Genomic DNA, 23941 nt, shown 5'->3' with positions numbered 1-23941 from the left:
CACGTATTCGGTTCCTGATGCATTTATCTCGTTACGAAAAGAGAAGCCAACTTTTACTTCTTAATATGATTGTTCAGTCATGCAAACGAAGTATAGAGATTAATGAAAAACTTTAAATCCTTGACGTTCATGCAGTCGTGATTTTCTGTATCGCTCGGTTTATTCTTATGGGATTTGTGTTGAACTCAGAGTGTATTGCCCGCACTGGCGGAGCAGCAAACCGAAAAAAACAGGACAGAGAGCAGAGAGCAGCAGAAGGTAAAACTGCTAAAATACTTTCACTTCGAAAGAGAACAAGCTCTATATATACACAAGAAAAATGAACTCACACATATCAGATTAGCTCTACGTACCCACAAGAAAAGTGAACTCGCACACTTATTTGACATGGTGCTTAGCAAGAGAAGACGAGCACAATAACCACCAACCCGCACCCACAACTGTCGCACAAAAAAGAAAACTGACACGCACGTTGTTCCCTAATTTTAGCTCATCAAAGAAGAAACATTACGGCCATTAAAGCAGAAGAAAAAAAAAAAAACATTCTGGAAAAATATTGCGCAGATATTCTCACGCGATCCTGAATTATCTAACGTTGGCAGCACACTCCTGAAACCAATTTTAATTGTAGCAACCTACAATTTCTACCAAAGTAATTCGCCTGAACAATGAGATCTCAGTGTAACTTGCAAGAGATCTCCCTCTCTCTCTCTCTCTCTCCCTCTCTACAGCTCGAACATAAGATTGCCATGATCCACTATTGTTCGGCCCTTGTTTGGCCTCTAGCTATGTTCTGGTTCCATGCTTATCCATGACTATTATCATAGGTTTCACAGGCAATGGGGTTTGAGGACTATTGGCATCCTTCCTACAGTAGCAAGGGTCAGGCTTGGGTCGGACCGTCGGAGGCAACTCGATTGTTGACGTGATATGGTTATCAACTCGAGGGACCAGAATATATAGGTCTAGTTTGTTACAGCCCTTGGAGAAAATCAACTCATGGAGATATATCCGTTGCATCCCTTCCAACGAGTTTCCTTACTCTGTTATGGAAAGACAATTCCTAAAGGAACGTTGAAGAAAAGAACGTTGCAGATCGTCGACTTTCCTTCCGCTCATTCTTTCCTCTCTTGGCTCTTTCAGCCGTTGTAAATTCAAAATAAATTATACTCTGCAACGTGCAAATGTAACAGAGCAAAAATAAGAAAAGTTGTTGATTTCCTCCCGTGGACGTAGGCGTTCAAGCCGAACCACGTAAATCCTGCCCTGACATACCATCAGATTCATTCTTTTAACATGGTATCAGAGCACCTCTGTGCATAAGACTCTGTCCTTCTTTCCTCTTGTTATCAAGAGGCATCCTCTACTCATACCTATGGCAGAGTCCCATGGAAACGACAGCAGGGATTCATCCAAAACAACAAAGGATGATCACAACAATCATACCTTGAAGATCACCTCAACGTTGTTGAATGGAGCAAACTACCTCAGTTGGGCCAGAGCAGCTCGACTCTTCCTCAGTGGCAGATCAAAGATTGGGTACATAAATGGCGACATCAAACAGCCACCCAAGACAGATCCACAATACAAAGGATGGGAGTCGGAGAACGATCTGGTAATGTCTTGGCTCTTAAACTCTATGGAATCTCACATATCTGATACACTGTTATATCAAGAGACTGCAAAAGAATTGTGGGAAACTTTGAAAGATCTTTTTAGTGAACAAAACAATGCTGCTAGAGTTTATCAGATTCAGGCCGAAATTGCTAAGTTAATCCTTGGAGACAAACCTTTGCATATGTACTTGAGCCAAAATCGTAGTTTATGGGAAGAACTTATGCAATACAGACCACCAACCTCAGATCCAGAAATTTACAAACAACGTGTAGAGGAAGACAAAGTATTCAAGATTCTTGCTGGCCTTGGTAGTGATTACGAAGGATTTAGAAGTCAAATTCTTATGACTACTCCCCTTCCTAACTTCAATAGTGTATGTCAAGCTATACAACGAGAACACTCTAGGCGTAAAGTCATGAACCAACTGCCCAATATCCAAACCAGTGAGGAATCATCCGAGAAGATGGCTTATCTTGCTCTCAACGATGCAACCACCTCAAAAAATCAAACTAGTAGCAACAGCTACCAAAGAAATCGGAGCAAGATCAAGTGCACTCATTGCAAAAAACCAGGACATCTCCGTGAGAAATGCTGGGAATTGGTTGGACGTCCTATTCGGGAGAAGGTTCCCATGACCAAGCAAAGTGACACAACAAATTTCGTCACCAAAGAAGATCTGGAAAAATTCTTTCAGCAATTTTCCAAGACGAACTTAGTTTCCTCTCAACCTGTTCACAATAAAGAAGGTATGTCTCATGCTCTTTACACTTTTTCAAACAAATTATCTCCTTGGATTATTGATTCCGGTGCTACAGATCACATGACAAGTGACCCTTTAAAGTTAGCTAATTTAGAAAATGTAAAAAGGGGTCCTGTTTTTACTGCTAATGGAGCCCCCATTGCTGTCAATGGGACTGGGGAAGCATCTTTGCTTCATAATAAAACCTGCTCTATAGTTTTATATGTGCCTAACATATCTGCTAGCTTAATCTCTGTTAGTAAAATAACAAAATCTCACAACTGTCTGGTTATTTTCTCTCCAAAGGAAGTGATCTTTCAGGACCTTACAACGAGGAGGGAGATTGGTAGGGGGCGTGAACTCAATGGATTGTACGTGATGGATCAGCCAGACTCGAGCCTTCTTACCTACTCCAAAAATGCATGTTTTTCATATTATCAAAAGTGGCACTCTCGGTTGGGGCATATTTCAGATCGTACTTTTAAACTTTTGTTTCCTAATGTCCATGTTGATCATTTTGCTTGTGATGCATGTGAATTTGCCAAGTCATCTAGATTACCTTTTCATCATGCTTCTGAACGATCTACTGAATTCTTTGATTTGGTACATTCCGATGTCTAGGGACCAGCCCCGGTAGACTCTTATTTTGGTTATAAGTATTATGTGACTTTCATTGATGACAAGTCTCGTGTCACATGGTTATATTTTTTAAATTTCAAAAGTGAAGTTCCAAAATTTTTTGAAGAATTTTATAACATGATTTTCACACAATATGGTATTAGAATAAAAAAGCTTCGGTCCGACAATGGAGGGGAATACATGCATGAAACATTAAAAGAATTTATTCGAAAATGCGGAATTCAACCACAAAACTCTTGTGCCGGAACACCGCAACAAAACGGAGTGGCGGAACGTAAAAATCGGCAATTACTCAATATTGTCCGTTCTCTCATGATACACATGAATGTTCCTCAAAAGTTTTGGACCGACGCTATTGGAACAGCTTGTTACCTTGCCAATAGAATTCCAAGCTCTAGTATTGATTTTAAAATTCCTCTTGAATTTTTGTTGAATAGAAAAATTTCCATCCAACACTTAAAAGTGTTTGGGTGTAAATGTTTTACTCATATACAAGCTGTTTTTCGAAATAAACTTGACAAAAGAGCTATGAAGTGTATTTTTCTTGGTTATTCTAGTAGAAAAAAGGGATACAAATGTTATGATCCAATTTAAAAAAAATATTTTGTGACTAAAGACGTCAAATTTTTTGAGCAAGAGCCATATTATGATCTTTCTAGACAGGAAGAAACAAATTCTACAAAAGTCAACAACTCCATGCGCCCACTAGTTGGAATTTTTGATGATGTTCATGGATCTTATCATGCTGCTCCTGAGCCTCCCGTCAATGAAAATGCCTCCAATGAAGAACAACACCAAAACCTTCATGAACCTGAGTCAGCTGAGTTAGCCCCTCAACTTGAACTTACCATTCAATCAAACCAACCTGTGGCGAACCAACAAACCAGTCAACTTGAGTCCACCAGTACGGAAAACCCTAGAAGTTCATCAAGACAAAAAAAAGTTCCATCTAAGCTTAGTGACTACTACACTTACCTATCCACCTACAACTCTCACTCCATCGACAACTACTTTACCTTTGACAACATGTCTGAATCCTACAAAGACTATATCCTAAAGACCTATTCTATCCAAGAACCAAAAAACTATGAGGAGGCTAGCAAAGACAAACAGTGGAGAGATGCCATGACAGAGGAAATTTCAGCACTACAGAAAAATAATACTTGGGACCTAGTACCTTTGCCAGATGGGAAGAAGATTGTGGGATGCAAATGGATCTACAAGGCAAAATATAAAAGTGATGGCACCATTGAACGCTTCAAAGCCCGACTAGTAGCAAAAGGGTTCACTCAAACTGAAGGAGAAGATTACACTGAAACCTTTGCACCAGTTGCAAAAATGAATTCGGTCAGAACGTTACTCTCAGTTGCTGCAAATAAAGAATGAGATATTATGCAACTTGACGTAAAAAATGCATTCTTGCATGGAAATATCAATGAAGAGATCTACATGGAGGTTCCTCAAGGCATTGAAAACAAGATGGGATACGTGTGTCGATTAAAAAAGGCCCTTTATGGACTTAAGCAATCTCCACGTGCATGGTTTTCCCGTCTTAGTGATGCGCTTGCCAAGATTGGATTCAAAAGAAGCTCCGCGGACTACACCATGTTTGTTTCCACACGAGGTTCAAAGATCACAATTCTCCTTGTGTATGTTGACGACATCATTATGACAGGTGACGATATTGACTTCATGAATCGAGTCAAGAAGTATCTTCATAGCCAATTTGAAATAAAAGATTTAGGCAGATTAAGGTACTTTTTGGGTATAGAAGTAGCACACTCAGATAAAGGAATATTCTTATGTCAGCGGAAATATGTTTTGGATCTCCTTAAGGAAACTGGATGCATGGGAGCTAAGCCAGCCGACACTCCATTAGAACTCAACTGCAAACTTACGCATGATGATGGTGAAATGGTGAAAAATGTTCATAGTTTCCAAAAATTGGTCGGCAAGCTAATTTACCTTACTGTTACTCGTCCAGATATTACTTATGCAGTTAGTCTTATAAGTCAATTCATGCATAAGCCAAGATCGACACATGTGGAAGCAGCTCATAGAATAGTAAGGTATCTAAGGGGAACGCCTGGAAAAGGGATTTTAATGAAAAGAAACAAATCTTTCGAAGTCTTTGGATACTCCGATGCAGATTGGGCTGATAATCCCAATGAGAAGATCTACATCAGGCTATTGCATGTTTGTTGGAGGAAATCTAGTAACATGGAGGAGCAAAAAACAGTCAGTCGTAGCTCGATCAAGTGCAGAGGCAGAATATAGGGCTATGGCATCTTGTACTTGTGAACTGGTATGGTTGAAAGCTTTATTGAAAGACATGCTGGTGGACGTAAAGAACCCCATGAAACTCCTGTGTGACAACATGGCAGCAATCCATATTGGAGCAAATCCAGTTTTTCATGAGAGGACGAAACATATAGAAGTTGATTGTCATTTTATTAGAGAAAAAATTCAAGATGGAACTATAGAAACTCCATATGTTAATAGTGACAATCAACTTGCAGATATCCTAACAAAAGCTCTTGGACAGAACAAGCACAAATTTATTTCAAACAAGTTGGGACAGATTGACATCTGTGCACCAACTTGAGGGGGAGATTGTTACAGCCCTTGGAGAAAATCAACTCATGGAGATATATCCGTTGCATCCCTCCCAACGAGTTTCCTTACTTTGTTATGGAAAGACAATTCCTAAAGGAACGTTGAAGAAAAGAACGTTGCAGATCGTCGACTTTCCTTCCGCTCATTCTTTCCTCTCTTGGCTCTTTCAGCCGTTGTAAATTCAAAATAAATTATACTCTGCAACGTGCAAATGTAACAGAGCAAAAATAAGAAAAGTTGTTGATTTCCTCCCGTGGACGTAGGCGTTCAAGCCGAACCACGTAAATCCTGCCCCTGTTCTTCTTTTTGACTGACATACCATCAGATTCATTTAACATAGTTCTGATACTATTGACGTTTGAATCTGGTCTGAAGGACAATCCACACGCTGGCGCCTATATATGTATATGTATAAGACAGTCGGACACCCATAAACGATTCACACCTGTCTGTCTCAGTTGTAGCACGAAATAATTCGTCTTATCACATGAGCCATAGCCTAGCTCGGTATGACAGTAATGCCGTATATATCTGTAATGTGAATTATATATCTGTGGCCTGTGGGGCTCCGTTCTTTCTCATCAAACAGAGACTTAATGCCCAACGTTGCAATGTTGCAGCAGTGCTACAACACGAATATGGTTATGAATTAGGTGATAGAGTTCCCATCCATTATCCCGATCAAAGCATCCCTTTAATTTAGTTAAAGCCTGTGTATAAGTGTATATGCACTCAACTACATGAGTGCTCACGTCCGGTGTCCGCAAATTGATCCGATTGCTGGGGAATTATTTGCCTGTAATTTGGTGGAGGTATCATCCACGAAATGCGTGAAACAGTCGATGGTTTCCAAATTCCAGGTGCTTTTATTGCAAACATGCACAAAAGTCTCTCCATTTTTGTGAGAAGACCTATGGGACAATGCCAATCTCACTTGGTGCGATGTCGTGTCTAATCTGACATTCTTCAACATCGCACTTGGCATATATACTTCCTGCAACTTAATTGTACAGGAAAAGGAAATAAACTGAGCACTTAGCTCAAACGAATTAAGATCAAACAATATATACCGATGGATCTTGTTCTCTCCGCCTTAATTATATTCCCTCGTGATCGAGAGCAGTTTAGCAAGGAGGAAGATCCATCGGGGGAGGCAGTAGAGAATCTTCAGGACGATCTCCATTCTCCACCAGAAAAGCGGTTGACAATCCCCACGTAGTATGAACTTCCAGGTGACAATGCATGAACCATACGCCTGGAAAGGATATAAGAATTTAATTGATCAGTGCCTCTACCATTTACAGTACATATATGCACCTCAATGAACAGTATGTACCCAATAAATGCGGGTTAATCAATTACCTGGGTTATTAGCCCTGAATCTGATGGCCGTCCATCCACCGGTAGGAACCGCAATTGTGTTCCTTTCAGGAGGATCGATCAAGTTAAAACTTGCAGGGTCCTTGTCGGGATCAAAGTTGCCGATTCCCCTTCCAACAATAAAGAAGTTGTAACCATGGAGATGGAAGGGATGGGACTCAACGCCGACGAGATTGGTGCCTTGAAGCACCAATTCAACGGTGGAGTTGAAGGGGATCCAGCTCAATCTGGTGCCGACCTTGGTGCCGAGGTTGGCCTTTAGTGGTGCACCGGTGAAATTAAAAACCGTCGGCGGCCTGTCCGGAAAATCCCTCGTGAACACGCCGCTTATTCTGGAATAATGCGCCTGAAGCAGCGCCACAGTGGGAAGAGTGAACGTGATGTTGTTGATTGCGCCTATAAACCTGGTCCCGTTCAAGCACGTCGGGCATGGATCCCTCCCTAACCCCACGGTGAAGAAGAGGTGCCGATCGATCTGAAGAGGAACGTTTGCGGGGAATTGAGGAGAGTTCAAGCTCCTGAGCTTGTCGTTGAAGCTCTTCACGAAGCCGACGTCGTTCTTGGAGAGAAGCGGCGGCATGCTGGGCACGACACTGTTGGGGACACCCTTGTATTGAAGGATTCCGGTGGCGGTTTTGTTGTCGACGGGGATGGGGACGTCCATGAACGGCTTTGCGGCCACGAAGTACCGGCCAGGGACCTGGTTGGTGCGAACCAAAACGTTGGTGGTCTGACCTGGTGCGAGCAGCAAAGCGTGTGTGGAGAAGGGTCTACAGTAGACGGCATCGATTTCCACCACCGTCATGTTATGGCCGGCGATGTTAAAGAAGAGCTGATCATTGAGCGCAGCGCTGATGATCCTCAACATGTATGTTTTGTTGCTTTCCACCTCCATCGCGTACGTGTCTGAAAATGCAAGAGCGCGCGCGCAGGAAATTGATCATGGAAAATGGGAATTAGCGTTTTAAGAGAGAGTCTGTGTGTGTGTATATATTGTAGCAATGAGTTGATAGAAGAAATTAAGCTAACAAGTTTATATGTACGTTTCTCGGAGCAAGGGAAGAGCGGTCCTGGCTTCCCGTTGATGGTATGTGCATCAGACAAGCTTGGAGGGACACCCAGGGAGTTGGCTTGGCTCTCAATCACCTCAACATCCTTGTGCCACCACTCTCCTACAAGAACACCAATCCTTTGATTACTAGGGAGATCATGTAGATACGTACTGTGTGTCGCGGGGTTAGAACTTAATTAGAAGTTGCAGGAAGCTGAGGCACCTAAGACAATATTGAGCTCAGCATCAGGCTGGGGGAAAGGATAAGGGACGCCCCTCTTGGGCATGACGACGATGGCGCCATGAACGGTGGCTCTGAGCCATAGAATGTGTGCATGCCACCACAAGGTTCCCCTCTGATCTGTGACGTTAAAGTCATATACGTAGCTGCGCCCGCTCTGGATCGGACACTGTGTTATGTAGGCTGGTCCATCAGCCCAGCCATTACGGAACTGCTTCAGACCATGCCTGTTCATCCCGCCAAGTAATTATTCAATCAATTAAACAACGTCCATATATATATATATATATATATATTGCATCTTTTTACCAGTGAATGGAGAGATTGTATTGGGCGTAGTTGGTGACGTTGACAACGACCCGGTCTCCTTCCCTAGCATAGATGGTAGGCCCAGGAAACCTGCCGTTCACGGTGACGATGGGCTTGGCATGGCACAACCTACTGACGTTCTTCACCTGAACCTGAAATATATCTCATTGAAAGATGGTCATCAGGTTGAGTCGACGACCGTAAGGAGCACAAATTCTGGAAGAAGAAGCAAAAATTCTTAATTAACTAGCGACTGCAACTGCAGCAGGGGAAACGAAGTACATCGAATTGGTAACGATTCAATGCGGACTCTGATGACACTATGAAGAGGGCCGCGAGACACAAAAGGAACCAAAGAGAACAGGAGAAGCAGCAGCCGACCATCCTTCTTCCCGTCTTCTCCCCTGCTGCAATGTGGTAGTTCAGTGGTCAAAGGGGGAGCTGGCTTCCTGGTTTTTATACTCGTGATGGCGGTTGTTCGCTCCTTTTCTTTTCTTGGGAGGGAGGGAGAGAGAGAGAGAACAGTTCTTCGAAGCAAGATCTGAGAAAAACTTTAAGTGAACAGTTAAGTGCGCAGGAGGGCTCCTAAGGAATGGACAGCTGGTCGTCTGTTAGTCTGTCAACAGAAGAAGACGGTAGATACCATGAATGTCCGTCCCAGATTTGACGCAAGTCACATTACCTTGCCTTTGAAATTAGTTATGCTGAGGCAGTCATAATTGGGATAGACAATTACACATAATTACGAAAGAAATGATTTGGCATTAGGTAAACAAGAACATTCATCTTTTTGCATATTAATCGATTTGGTTGTGAATCGACCAACGATACAAAAATTATTTAAAAAATAAATGAAAAAGTTAATTAGAAATAATAATAGTTTAAATCTAACAATATCACTTGACTTTTGCTTGCTAAGTATATATATGTATAAAGAAGAAGAAGCATGGTTACAACCGAAGAAATGCAGCAGGCACTTGTGGCCCGTTTTTCGTGACTGCATCTGATGCCGATCCGTCGACCTCGGCCCCGCCCCATTGGTTGTCGATTTGAATTCAGCAGCAATCATCTATGAGTAAAACTAAATTGGGTGAATGCTTCCTGTTCGTCGCCATTGATCATGTGGGTACTTACAAGCCAAGTCCGAGGACAAGTGAGGTTAGGTGAACTCAATTCTTGTCAACGTCAAATGGTTCACTGCTCGTGCTGGCAGCAGGAGTAAGTTTTAAGTTGCTTAACCGTTTGAGTGCGAAGTACGGTTACTGTGTGGTGAAAGGGTCGGCATTCGACCAGTCCAAAAACTGGCAGCACGCCGGCAGATCTCATATATATTTGTTAATTGTGTGATCTTATTGTTAATACATCTTCTGCATAGATGACTGATGGTAGATTAGCGGGAACGGCCTCCAAGAGCAGACGACTTAATGAACCTGCACCAAGAGGCAAAAGGACGGCGCCCAAATTTTATACATCTCAACTTTTATACGCCAATATCGTTCTCCGGGAAATCTTCGTTGCTGGTTTTAGCATTTTCCGGTTTATCAGTGATCGAAGTCAGACCAGGACAGGAAAGGATAAGTTCGATGGAGAGAGATGCCACTAGACTAGATCGGTACTGCAGTACCTGACAGTGGGTTACATCTCAACAGTTTGCATCGATCAGGTTGCGTCAAGTATTGACGAAATTTAATGTTATGCGGGATCAGCATTGACCAATGAACAGGGTGAACTGCTACGTGCATCATCACTCCCCAAGTTCAGATTTCATATCATTTTTTCCAGAGAAGACATGTTCATAATAATTAAACAACACGCAATCGTCATATAGCCTAGGGTTGTGCGAATTATGTGGTGGGATTTGAAGCGGCCAACGGTACATAGAGACCCCAGTTCAAATCTTAAGACATTGAAAAGTCATTGTTTTCCACAGGCCACAGCTTCCGTCCGTTTTTCACCCTCATGTAATTTAATTGGCCATGCATGCTTTATTTTGCGAGAAAATTGAGAAGAATGAGTTTTATGTAGCTAGGCCGAACACCAATTTCTTGATGCATGCAGTAATCAACGAGAGTAAGTTTTGTACGTCGCTTTGCGCATATATAACGAGCATATGCCGGATGTGAATTTTATTATCAATATGCGTGTTTATTTTTATGCTCAAACATTACATATGGATTAATGAGATAATAAAATATTTATGAGATAATGAGATAACAGATGGATGTATGACATAAGTATAAGATAATGTTTATGAGATATAAAACAACCTTAACTATAAGTATGAGATAATAAAATATTTATAAGATAATGAAAGAACAGACATATGTATGAAATAACCTTAAACATAAGTATGAGGTAATGTTCATGAAATATTAAAATATTTAACAGATAATGAAATAAAGCAATTGGTGAGACAAAAAAATGAAAACACTTTTTTACAGCTTAGATGGATATATTGGTTATAACGATATGCATATATATGGATATATTGGTTATAACGATATGTATATATAAACTAATAAACTTTACATTTATCGAATTTCTAAATCTTTTTTTTGCAGTTTCATTTTTTGTTCCTACAAAAAAGAGTTTCTTTTTTGTATTAACCATAGGAATTTTTTGTCATTATTAAAATGACAAATGAAATTTCGTACACAGGGACAATGTAATAACTAGCTTGGGTAACGGACTGTGAGATGCCCGTTTCATTAAGTACAAGAAATCATAAACATCCATATAAAAATTTTACCAGTTTAAGAGGATACAGGAAAAGAATGGTGCCCTACCCAACAATTGCATTTGCCGGAAAGATTTGTGGAGCGCTACATTCAGACTAGAGCAACAACAAGAGCATTTCATAGTCAATGCATAGTTACCAGTATATTTTGGGGTGCACCCATCCCTTTAGGATACCACTATCAGGCCTACTTTTGATTCCTGAAATACAATAAGTTGAAGTCTCATGAACTTCAAATGGAGAATAGCCGCCTATCAATCCCTACCCCATCAGTTGTGCCAACTCTTTCGGATATTAGTCATAATCATTTTTAAAATTCACATTATTACACTGTTAAAGGAGAGAGTACCACAGTACTTGGAAGAGTTGCAAGGGAGGGAAGGTGGAAGTGTGATGTCTAACTGTCCCCATTGTAAAAGCAGAAATTATAGAAAAGAGGGAGATCTAGAAAGAGAAATATAAGCCCTATAAATGCATATGTCAACGTTTAGCTGTCACATGGATCGAGCTAGTAGGCTTTTAAATTACAATCTCTCCACATGGGTCCTTGGCATTGATGGAATGTGATCCTAAGTAACAGAAAAGAACAACTCCTTTATTTTCGCATTTAATGAACTGATTGCTTGCTTTGATTTCCCTCTTATCGTTCCCAAATTCAAGCTCAAGAAAGGAGATCTTGATCTTGAGATTTTCACACCAAGGTGAATCCATAGTTAACAAACCCATGACTCAGCTCAGATCGGCAGATGGCTGGGTCATCGGGTCAGCAAGGGGAGTTGACTCGTCGACTTGGTCAAGTTTTAAAAGTAACTATAATGTAAATCACAGCAGCTGAATCGGGCGAGTCTGGATGAATCAAGGCTGAGACAGAGGGAGTCCGACCGAGTTAGGGACAAGCCGGGCCAACCTTGACTCATGGTTAAGTCTTTTAGAGATCCTAGCATACTCAAGTGATTCCCGAACCAACCAAACCGACGAGTTTGCCAACTATGACCAAATTATGTTAAATAAGGCCGGTCATCTTTTGACAGCGCTACCTGAAGTTCCATAGGTGCGCACCTGTAATGTCAGCCTTGAAATGTTCTCAAGCTCCTAGCTAGAGGGGAATCAGCATTCCTGCCTACCTAGCTACTACCATCCACTAAAGCAGTCAAAGCGCCTACCAGCAGACACAGTTAGCCATATTTGCGAGGAGTGGAGTATCCTATGGCAGTTAGGTTCATATTTCTGCAAAGTATATTGCGGAATGCAACCCTGGCTTCTGTTCTGACAGATTCTACGTCGAAGCTTTACAAATGAACTTGGCGCAGTGGTGTTGCAGGCACCTAAATTGATGTATACAAGATGCGATGACACATAGAGAAAAGGATGCTTCTGTGAAAATAAAGCTTCGAGGATCATGCATCCTCCCCTGCTCTGTGCATGAGCAAATTAAAGCCTTCCTTCGCGGGGCGCACAATAATCAGTCTGGAGCTCAAGGTGAGATGTACCGGCTGAGAATACGATGGACAAGAGGGCAAGACAACAAGATCAGTGTACGACAAGTTACACCTCAAACACACACAGCAAGTGGCGGCAGTAATAGATTGGCAGAAGAAGAGACCCACCTTTTCTAGTTAGCTAGCAGTCCCAACGAGAATACATAGAATAGAGCCGTGAAAAATGAGAGGAGTCGTGCACTAATAATTGGTAAGACAAGGATGACCAATAACTGGGAAAGGAAGAGAAGAGTGAAGAGCATTACGGAGAAAGGAACCGCATATACGGAATGGAACATTGATTTATCATGCCAGCAAATAGGCCAACTGGCATTCGTGTCTTTGGTTTCATCGACCACTGTAGTTAATGTAACTTGCCTGCCCTTCCAAACCAAGCAATAAAGATCATAGGCGAAGACGACAGACTCCGCAATCAAGATGCAAGAGTGAAGCACGTACGAACGACCGTAGAGAAGACAAAGCAAGGGCGGAAAAGTGGAACACCACGGAGGAGGAGAAAGGAAAGCTTCCGAGCCCGCTCTCCCTTTAAAAACTCGGTACTGTAGCAGAAGTTGACGCACTGTGGTTATTATGGCTCCACCGACAGTTGGCGAACGAGTCAAACTGGAGATGGTAGGCCGAAGTTTTCTGCAAAAGGGATATCTGCTCAAGAAAGAGAAATTAAAAGAGCCACAGCAATAACCACCGTGGGTCTTTCTTTTGGATGCTTTTTCTACAAGCAAGGTAAAGGCGAACAATAAGAGCCAGGTTGATCTGACTCAGGCAAAAAACACTTAGATAAGTAAAAATCTACGATGCCCACACATCCGGTTATCGAGGAGGCATGCGGTGCTTCGCTTCAGATAACTCTTGCGGTTTGAGGCGTTGCTTCTTCACTCTGGACGATGACAACTGCTGGGACTTACCTGAGAGCCTTCTGCTCTCTGATCTCCGTCCTACCATCGTTCTGAATGGCCTGCTAATCGACCGCAAGTTCAACATCATGGTCCAGGGAAATGAAAAACAATACTAACAGGGGCATCGCAGATTAAACAATCCTCCCTCGTCCATCCCTCGGACTTCATCGGGAGAAAAACCGCTTCCAGTCCAGGAAAAGCAAAGCCATAATTTCAAGTAAAGAGGAAAACTAGCACATAAAGATTGACGGTTCTTCTCAGATTTGAGGAAAATGTGTTCGGAGAACAGATTCGTCATCATAACACGTGGACAACACAAAAGAAGAACGGATGCAGATAGAGTCAAACTGATGTGCAATATAACCGAACCCAACAGCGGCTCTGGCGCTGCATTACCCCGTAAGCTACGTGTAAGGCTACATCATAAAGGGGCAGGCGCAGGGAGAGCTATAGAAGAGACCCGCTGCAGTAAACTGGGATCGCGTCTGAGGACAAGGAATCGCTAGGCGTGCTCCATCCTAAGTAAGCCACCGGTTATCTGAATGCGATCCCAACTAACCCTCTCAGGCGTTAGGATGCATTTTTTAATTGAAAAAACACAACTAAAGTCAGCAATAAATAAGAGCGAGATAAAAAAAAACCTTTTAGTCCCATTTTTTGAGGAACCGAACAGTTATTCAATGCTTGACCCAAGGAGAGAAGTGTGACTCACGGCATCTCTCGAAAAGACTCTGTTGATCTCTACTACATTCACAGATAACCAATAAAAATGAAAAGGAGAAGTCAAGCAAATCTCTCTAATAAAGAAAATGGAGTTAAGCAAATCTCTCTCTCCCCTGCGCGTTAACGATGACGACAACCACCACGATGATGATGGAACAGCGTTGCTTTGTTGAGACTGATGCAACCTCCATCAACAACCACTTGAAGAGCATCTCATCTATTATAAATCCCTGCTGATACGGAGCCTCACCGTTTCTTTCAGCCTTTTAAGGGAAAAATTTATTCTGGCAGCCATAGAATCATTGACCAACTATCAGATGTATGGATGGCCCCACTCCCTCTACAAGGCTGTGGATGCTATATCATAGACAGTGACCAGCCGATCTGTTACCTTTCCTAGCAGCAAATATCATCAAACCGGCCACTTGAATGAAGCAACCACATACATCCCCATCATCCAAAGGCCAAGGCTACCCACTAAGACTAAGAGGGATTCACCTCCAAAGATCACCCAACAAACAGTTGTGGTTGGTGGCGGATATGAATCCTAAAGAATAGAGACAAAAGAAGGCAGATCATTTCTAGGGCCAGCGAGGGATCTATACAGATAGAGCTTCTCCACCTGGTTCTCAGAGGCATCCACCGCATTCTCATTGATCACCTCCACATTGAGACGAGGGGCAAGCTTCGCTAAACGTTTGCACCCTTCCAAAGTGAGATTGCAACCGGACATCCATAGAAACCGCATTTCCTCGTAGCGGTGCAAACCTGAGAACAGAGACTTATCAGTAAATGGACTGTCCCTTATCTCAAGCTTCTGCAGATTGGTACACCCGTTTAGTACAAATTCAAGGGATCGATCGCTATCTCCTGCAAATGCAACAGACAGCGTCCTAACCAACTTCCCGTACAGTCCAATGTACTCAAATGCTCTATCGGTGAGCAAGCCAGAGACTGCTAATCTTGTCAGGGACTTGCAGTTCTTCACAATTGCTCCAAACCCCTCGTCCATGGGCTGTTCTGTTGCATGATCAGGGGCGCGCCGACCCATGATGCACAAGCGGAAGCAGGTCAAGTTCGAGCAATTTAGCGACATAGTAATAACAGCATCGTTGGTCATCCTGTGACAGAAGTAAAGTATTGACTCGAGATTGGGGCAGCCTTTGGAAATGGCGACAAGCCCCTCTTCAGATACCCCTCCTGGGCTGTCTTCTCTAGCATCTGCTGGAAAGACATGAAGCATTTTCAAATTTCTACAAGTAGAACCAACCGCCTGCAGCCCACTATCTCCCACCGAGTCCAGCACCTGTGATCCAGTCAGTAGATTAACCAACTCGGGAGTCAAGAGTGGAAATCAATAACAAGAGCAATTAAATTTAACTACACAAAAGCAGAGGCAGAGGTGCACACCCAAAGGCGTTCCAGTTGATGGCAAAAGCAAATAATTTCTTCCAACTCATCGCTGGCAATGGGAGCATAACTAAGATTCAACGATGTCAAATTAGCACAAACGGGCCATATCAATTGCAGGTACTCTGGCATGAAGTCATAAAAACCGGAGAGGCATTTCAGCTCCTTGCACCGTCTGAATGCTGCAGACAGCTGGAGTGCAAGCTCTGGTGTAACCTCATCACGGAACGACCCAGCTCCCAAGTGGGTGAGGTGAGGTGCTTTTGTCATGAGCTTCAGCAACTGGGATATAGAAACCGAGTTGTTCAATCTGAGCTTCTTCAGGGAAGGTGATCGCGACACTAACCTTTCAAGGGCGTCGAAATTTATGTCCGAGTTTAAACACTCAAAGCTCAGAGATACAAGAGAGGTTGTCTCGGGAAAACACGACAACCAGTCCGCCCCATTGTCATCAATATGATCTTCACTCAGCTCCAAGTCGGTGAGCTCTCTGCACACAGTGAAACATCCCATATACAGCTAAGAGAAGGCACTAGAACCCCAAGACAACCTCCATCAGTGAATGCCAAGATAATGAAGAAAATATAGAGGAAACATTCAATCAAATGATCAAGCAATACTAAACAGCACCAATGGTTGGTGAGCAGACAAACACTACTTAAATCATGTAATTACAATTGGAGGCCAAGGGCATTAATCATGGCGGAAATCATTGGACACCAATTGACACTATTAAAAGCATGCTTTATTGAAACCTAAGCATGAACAAGAGAAAGGAAAGAGAAAAAACAGAAAATGGAACTGCAAGGGAAGAGGATGAAAAAGAAAAATGAAAAAGGAAGTACCTGCATTTGCTGGCAATGGAAGCCAACCCACCAGTACTGAACCCATCACAGCAATCAATGATCAGCTGTTTGAACTTTGGTAGTGAGCTAGCGATAATGTCCAGATCCTCGTCTTTAACACTCATCCTCTTCAGATGAAGGCTTTCGAGCCATGGGTAAGCAGGAACCATGGCCACAACCCAAGGACCTAGATGAGCTCCCCAGTTCTGGGGGACCAAGTTGAAATCAGCAAACCTCGGCTTTCCTTTAAGAACAAGAGATTTAACCCTGGGGAACCTTCTGATGAGAACCTCAGGAGACGCGGCATAGCAGTTGCCGATGAAACAATGGCGCCTGTTCAATGCTTCAAGCCTGAACCAGGATTTGCAGACTAATGAAAAAGCATTCCGGTCCTTGCGCTCGGAAATGAAGCCGAGAATGTGTTCCAGGATCTCATCAGGAAAGGAAGATTCAGTCTCAACCTTTTCTTTCTGGGTCTCCGTCCCAAAGTCTTGGCATTGCGGATCCATCAAGTTGTCAAGGAAGAGTCCTCGGATTTCCCTCTTTGCTTGGTTTATACAAATGTCTCCTCCTATTAATCAGGCCACCGACTGAGCTCAATGAGGGATCATTGTTATATTATAAAGCCCAAGTACAGATAATGGAGGAAGATGGGCAGCAGAAGCGGTAGCAGCACTAACAACTTCTAACAAAAATGATGGCAGGCGGAGGAGGAGGAGGAGGAGGAGGAGGAGAAGAAGGAATATGACAATGATGATGGTGATGATAAGCGCCAGAGGACTAACTTCCAAGGACGACCAGTGGGTGCGGTTGTCCGCATGTGCTTTTCCCCTTGCGTTTACAGATCAAAAATGGGTAGCACAGAATCGGCTTCGGGCTGGGGAGGAGGCCCACAAGATGGTCGAGTCTAAGGATGTTCAAAATGCTAAACAGCGAGAAGGCCACTTTTGTAGGGAATCTCCATTATTGGGTTAAAGCATCCAGGAGGAGTTTGAAGGGCGTACACCGCGTCTCCATCCATGGGGATGACCTATTTCCATCAAGGGGCAGACGGGAGGCTCTCCATATCAGCAACTGGGGTACATGAGACACCAAGAAGAGATGACGGCAACAATGATTGAATTGATAGGAAAGCGAGTCATCGGTTCCAATGGCACCTCGCAAACAAAATAGGTGGGTCACTGGTAAAAAAAAACAGAAACACAATCAGACGCCCATCTCGGATAGAAAAAGAAAAGTTACAGAGGAAGGGGGGACGGTGGGCAGAGAGAGGGAGAAAGAGAAAACAAAAGAAGAAAAAAAAAGGAAAGTTTCTGAATGAAAGGAAGAAAACAAAGCAAGAAGCAGGTATTCGGCGACAATCAATACAATCTTACCCGTGAAGAAGAACGAGCTCTGGAAGGCAGGCAAGAACCGGCAAAGCTGGGATGTTGAATCAACGGAAGGAGGCAAGGATAAAAAACAGCCTAAGATAAAGGCAGACTCTCCCTCTAACAAGCCCCCCCATACGCGGGCAGCACAAAGAATCTTGCTTCCCTACAGCACACAGGAAAACAGGGAGTCTCTGAAACAGGTCAGATTGAGGGAGGAAGGGGAAGAAACAGCAGACCGGATAGACTTCCAGCGAGTTCAGGAGGGGAGAAAGGGGGAGGAGGAGGCACTCAACTCGGGTTCCAAGGAACTGGTCTTTTGGGAGGGGAGGCAAGCGGGGGACGATTTAACCGCCTTTCAGTGAAGCAAGAAGAACGATCTGGGCGGGCGGGAGGGTTGGGTTGGGGAGGGGAAGAGGGACTGAGAAAGGAGGAGGAAGGAGGGGTGCTGTGAGGTCCACTCAACAAGAAACAGAGTGATAAAACAGAGAGGGGTCGGGTCAGGGGTGGCATGGGACGAACGGTACGGTCAATGCCCCAGCAAGGGGAAAAAAAAGATATACCTATATATTATTAAAGATAAAATTCGGGGGTGCCAGAAGCCCCCAAACCCCTCCCCTAAGCACGAAACTACGAGAATACCTTTGGCCTTTCTAAGCAAACACGGTGAATGAAACGGTCGGAAAATGAAAAGCCGATGCACCTCGCCGGACGACCAAAATGGTCGTCTGCCCCTCTTTCTCAGAGATCAGATGTCAATAAAGCAAGGGGGCTATCGGGCACTGCGCTCCCCAATGCTCATCTCTGTCCGTGTGGCTCGAAAATTTTGTGGAGAGAAGAAGAATCGGAAAGTGGCGCTTTCTGTTTCGACGGCCTCTCTGTCTCTCTCAAGCGCACACACATGTACACCAGGAGCGTCTCTTCTTTCTTCTTTCCATGAATAAACAGGACAAACTTTCTCAAATTTGAAGCGACGGGTGAGAGTGTGTAGCACACAGAATGCGAAAAAGATAAACCAGGCAACTTGTTCATAAAGAAGCAACGTAAAAGGAGCAAGTAGAAAATAAAAGAAAAGTACCCCGTTCTTCTCTGCGTTGTGCAGTGCACGTAATGAGAGAAAAATTGTAAAATATAAAGGAAATTAAGGCGTCCAAGTTTTGGAGATGATCAGGATAAGTTGGACTTTGGTTTTTCCTCAACTCCCTTTGGACAAAGTGAGAAGACTACTTACAGTAAAAGGCAGTAAGTAAGACAGGAAGAAGAACGACAAGACCATCAGTGTGAAGTCGCAAGCAAGACTGCGTGCCTGCAACTTGGTGGGAGGAGGAAGGAGCGCCGACTACTGCCTCGATCCGTAGTACCGACCACGCCATGGCACGAACAAGCATAATTATGCAGAAAAGGATAACAATCTAAATTAAAGAACTAAAATAATGTTGCAACTTGTAGGCTACTCGCGAGGTGGAACCGCAGAATAAATATTTTCCTTTGAACAAATTGTACCGTTTCCTGTGCCAGTGTGCACTGTTACTACGCTATGGAAAGCTACAGTTCTTCAGCAAGTTTTAATCTCCAAGTTGATATTTGTTCGGCCAACTGTAGTTTATAATATAAAGTACTCACCTAAAAATTATCACCAATTGATACTGGTTAATTTCACTTATTAGCACATATACACCCATCACCAAACTAAGTAAAGATTGACTGCTTCATGTCCCGGTTAATTAAGCAATAAAAAAGGAGATGTTTCTATAATTTTTTTTTTTTAAGTGTGAATGAGGGGTATCGTACCTTATCATTAACCATACTAATACACGAAATTTTGTACACCGCATATAACCAACTTTGTCACCAAACGTCAATTATGCATGTTGAAACTTAAGTGTATGATATGTACATATATACACCACTTGTTAATGTGTATGTATATATGTATATCCCTTGTTAATGTGTATATATATGTATGAATGTATAAGTATATGATAAAAGAAGCCAATGTACACATGGTCGCCATAAATGCTGTTATAAGGATCATCATGACCCTCAGAAATGGTATAGATGTTTATATGAAACGACCATGTGTATTTATATGCCTGTCTGAAAGTGGTTAAAATTAATGTAATGCATTATGTTCGTTGAATATAATAATATGAGTAGGATATGAAAAGAATTTCTTGCAAAAACGCACTCAAGTTTTGCTGTTATAACGCGCTCAACTTTGAATCTTCTTCACTTGATGGTTTGTTATTTGTGCAGTTTAGGCAATTAAATAAAAGAAATCGGAATCTAAACACGTTTATGCTATTCTGTCAAAACAGGAGTATGTTTTTGTAAGAATTTCACGAGCAAAATATCAGACAAAATGGTGCCCCAGTTTGGCTACTGCCATTTAAGGAGGAGGAGGAGGCTGCATTGGAAGTCTTTTTGCGACGGCAGCATCTGCAGGAGGGAAGGCGATGCATTTTGATTACTACGCTTCGAGTTCTTGGGGGTTCGCTACAATTGCATAGCTCATGCGGAGGTGGGGGTTCGCTGCAATTACATAGCTCATGTGAAGGTGGGGGAAAAGAAAACAAAGAAGAGAGAGAGCAGGTAGAATGATGTCGATCCGATTGCCGCCGCCCTCACCTTCGCATTTCTGATACATAAAAACACAAAACGAGCAGCAGAGTCTGAGCTGTTGTATGGTACCGTGTTCTGTTCCATTTTTTTAATTCTCTAGAGATTTCCTTTGCACGTGCGGCAAGAATCTTTGAGTTGACGAAAAAAAAAAACAAATTTAACAAAAAAAGACGTGCGTCCCGTTGGAAGTGCTTCAGATCACGTGTCACTGAGGAGGGGAGTGGGTAATGCTGCACACACGAGCAGGCCGCCGGGAAATCCGCCGGAAAAGGGAGAATCGTTCCGGAATCACGGTCTATATATGTATATATTTATGGAAAGGGAAGAGGGAGAGCCGATGCCATGTGAAATTCGTTTGGAGATTATCGTGTGGTCTCAATTGATCTTGACGGTAGCGGCACCATGAGCAAAACCTCAGTGGTGTTTTCTCTCTAGCTTTGCACTGCCTGGGCTTAGGGGCTCCTAATAAATCTCATGTGAAATTCTTTCTGCTCTTCCCTCCTCTTTAACCAATTCCCTTTTTGTCTCTTCTCGTGCTTCATTTGAACATGCTCTTTGTTTTAAAACAATTCCAACAAATAGAGAGCAGAAAATTGGGTCATGGATGAACTAGGAAATTTTCTTCAAAAGATAAACAGTAAAACCAACGTCATGGAAGAGGAGGTGGGTCAGTCACCAGTGCTCTACCAAGAAAATTGAAAATGAAAAGGAAAGGAAAAAGACATTTGAATGTTTTTTCTTAATCACCGAACATGGACCCCACGAATCTCTTGCATGCTGGCCTCCACGCTTACACGGCTGCTGCCGCTGCTGCTGAAGATTGATGGCATCCGTCCAAGAACTCTCTCTCTCTCTCTCTCTCTCTTCCCGTGCACTCTCTCACTCCCCACCCTGGCCGATTTTGACGGTTCAGAAAGATCTTTTCAGAAAATAAAAGTCGGTTGCTCGTTTGCAGGAAGAGGGTGAGTGAGTGACCGCTGAGCAGAAGATGGTGGCCATGGTGATGGTGAGGAGATGACTGCAGCGCGTATTAAACAGATACGACATGCTTGATGGCTCTTGTTTGACAATATTGGATCCGATGTCTTCGAGGACGATATTCAATTACTTAATTAAGGCTAATCTTACCTCCCAGGCACAGTGACGTGATTCTATATGAATATATCTGGTTGGGAAACCTGACCGTTGCCTATTATACAGAAATTCAAAGATTATTCAAAGAATTCAAAATTTTCTTCCTGCCTGCCTGAAAATGTTTTGTCGGCCTTGAAACTCAAGAGGAGACACTCAAGGGGGAGAGGAGAAGACTGACATCTTCACCTGATTTTAATGTAAAAGTATATCTTGATAAGAGTACACCCACGGTTAGAATCTTAAGAATGTTGTTTTTAGATCCAGTAATCAAATATTGGACAGAACCGCAGCATGATTCCTGAAACAAATTCATTCTAAGAACATTTTGTTCCAAAAACACAATCTTCTTACTAAACACCCTCTTAGAGTACTTTCCCTTGAACGTTTTTCTAAAGTGGTAACAGCAAAAAAAAAAATCTTAGGCTAAAATGTGAAAGACTTCTTCTTCTTAATTACTTCCCTTCCAATCAATTATTATGCCTTTAATTGTGCTTAGCAAATAGCAACACCATACTTAGCTATTCGGCACGATATATAGATGTATATTTCGTCATGCTTCAACCGCCGATCCGACGATATTTCACCCCGCATGTAGGTGCGGTTCTGTCTTGCAAGAAATTAAGCTACAGTGAGGCTGCAACCTATAACCTGCCGGCGAGCAAATTCTCTCTAGCAGTACTAAATCCTTGCGTCAGCAGCTTAAATAAGATACTCCTGAATCTGATCCGTCAAATAGTTGTATGGTAAGTAAGTCTCCGTTAATTGAATCGGAATTAAAAAGGCTCTGCTAATTATTAACTTGAAAACGAAGAAATGAAAAAGATCTCCTTTCACTGTTTCAACCAATACAACAGGAGGATTGCCCCGTTGATCTCTTAACAAGTCGATCGCAATATGTTGAAGTACTGCTATATATATATATATATATATATATATATATATATATATATATATATATATATGTATGTCAACTGAACACTGCATGGTTTACAGGCATGGTTTTCTGTGAGCTTGAGTGTTCTTTTTTTTTCCTTATGAAACTTAACGATCGTGTACACCATCGATCGCTGGCCGTTCTTCTGCACCCATTTTTTGTCACAGAAGAAAAAGTGGTGGCCTTCAAAACCACTGGCCATCTTCCTCACTTGGTGCCGAATCAAATCAGCCAGATACACGACACAACAGCACAACCTGCACGACGCTTTCTTCTGTTTGTCTCCATCTATCTCCAAGGTCCGTAGCTCCTGCAGTATACTTGCCATCACTGTGGGGAGAGATGGTAGTCGACGGCTTCTTCTTTTGCTTTCGTTTTTCAGGGTGCATTTACTTCTTATTCTTCTTCTTCTTCCAGCATTGCATAATCTCGACTTAATGGTGACTAATTGACCTGAACTGGGGCCCTCATGAAGTATCCACGTCTAGTTATCCTCTGTGTGATGGTATAATCAACTCCACAGGATGTGGCTCAAAGCCCTTTTGTCAAGAATATGAACAGAAATGTGATATGACTTGTGGATTGACGCATGGGCACGATCTCTCTATGCGCGGGCAACTGCACTGAATTATACTTGGAAATATAGAAATGGCATGAGCTTTTAGAAATTTAATTCCACGAATGGGTAAAATGAAAACAAAATCCAGATTTTCAAATACCCTTTTTGTTCTGCCGAGGGATAGATCTTCTGCCTTTTTATTAGCAAAAAAATAGAACATTTACAACATAAAAATCAAATACATCCTCAATGATTACCAAAAAGACAGTTGACTAAGATCCCAGCCAACTTGGCGCATAACACGTTCCTTGTAATCCCATTTCACCGGAGCACGTTCCTTGTAATCCCATCTCACCGGAGCACAAAAGCAGCTTGTTGCAAACTTGAATCAATGGCTGTTGGTTTGACAGTTGCAACCTGTTAAGATGACTCTCCACATGCACAAATGGCCGAGCCCCTTTCTGATGATGCACCTTTGATGGCTTTTGTTTGCTGTTGCTGGGAACAAATTTCTCTATTTGTAGGCATGAAGGATGAAAATCAGAACCATAACAAAAAGATTCTATCTATGCACGTGAATTGCATAACCACAACAAAATAATAAGTAAATGCTACCTAAG

The 23941-nt window shown here is 42.6% G+C and overlaps 2 protein-coding genes across 3 annotated transcripts; both read right to left on the bottom strand.

Annotated features, from left to right (window-relative positions):
* Positions 1 to 6454: 6454 nt before the first annotated feature.
* Positions 6455 to 9032, bottom strand: LOC116247601 (laccase-11-like). Its single transcript, XM_031619792.2, has 6 exons — positions 8875 to 9032; positions 8593 to 8744; positions 8266 to 8510; positions 8035 to 8163; positions 6974 to 7897; positions 6455 to 6866 (listed from the first exon to the last, which is right to left on the bottom strand). The coding sequence occupies exons 1-6, from the start codon at positions 8974 to 8976 to the stop codon at positions 6736 to 6738; spliced, it is 1683 nt and encodes a 560-aa protein (XP_031475652.1). The 5' UTR covers positions 8977 to 9032; the 3' UTR covers positions 6455 to 6735.
* A 5322-nt stretch (positions 9033 to 14354) lies between these two features.
* Positions 14355 to 19424, bottom strand: LOC116247600 (transport inhibitor response 1-like protein). 2 transcript variants are annotated; one of them, XM_031619791.2, is made up of 4 exons: positions 18079 to 19424; positions 16703 to 17273; positions 15858 to 16347; positions 14355 to 15753 (listed from the first exon to the last, which is right to left on the bottom strand). In XM_031619791.2, the coding sequence occupies exons 2-4, from the start codon at positions 17209 to 17211 to the stop codon at positions 14995 to 14997; spliced, it is 1758 nt and encodes a 585-aa protein (XP_031475651.1). In that variant the 5' UTR covers positions 17212 to 17273; positions 18079 to 19424; the 3' UTR covers positions 14355 to 14994. The 2 variants fall into 2 exon arrangements, with proteins under 2 accessions (XP_031475651.1, XP_031475649.1); XM_031619789.2 differs by having other exon boundaries at positions 16703 to 17883; positions 18079 to 19423.
* Between the last annotated feature and the right edge of the window lie 4517 nt (positions 19425 to 23941).

Source organism: Nymphaea colorata, chromosome 2, assembly GCF_008831285.2.
Source record: "Nymphaea colorata isolate Beijing-Zhang1983 chromosome 2, ASM883128v2, whole genome shotgun sequence".
In the NCBI taxonomy this organism is placed as follows: Eukaryota; Viridiplantae; Streptophyta; class Magnoliopsida; order Nymphaeales; family Nymphaeaceae; genus Nymphaea; species Nymphaea colorata.
The sequence above is the reverse complement of the archived record's forward strand: the minus strand, read 5'-3'. Positions and strand labels throughout refer to the sequence as shown.

What these genes read in the sequence shown, in the direction of transcription:
- LOC116247601 (XM_031619792.2), bottom strand. Translation starts at nt 8,976, where the DNA reads ATGGTCGGCTGCTGCTTCTCCTGTTCTCTTTGGTTCCTTTTGTGTCTC. An exon ending in CTTCCCTTGCTCCGAGAAAC is followed by an intron (nt 7,898 to 8,034) that starts GTACATATAAAC and finishes TTGCATTTTCAG; the next exon opens with ACACGTACGCGATGGAGGTG. An exon ending in ATTCAGGGCTAATAACCCAG is followed by an intron (nt 6,867 to 6,973) that starts GTAATTGATTAA and finishes TATCCTTTCCAG; the next exon opens with GCGTATGGTTCATGCATTGT.
- LOC116247600 (XM_031619791.2), bottom strand. Translation starts at nt 17,211, where the DNA reads ATGGATCCGCAATGCCAAGACTTTGGGACGGAGACCCAGAAAGAAAAG. An exon ending in TCCATTGCCAGCAAATGCAG is followed by an intron (nt 16,348 to 16,702) that starts GTACTTCCTTTT and finishes CACTGTGTGCAG; the next exon opens with AGAGCTCACCGACTTGGAGC. An exon ending in ATCAACTGGAACGCCTTTGG is followed by an intron (nt 15,754 to 15,857) that starts GTGTGCACCTCT and finishes ACTGGATCACAG; the next exon opens with GTGCTGGACTCGGTGGGAGA.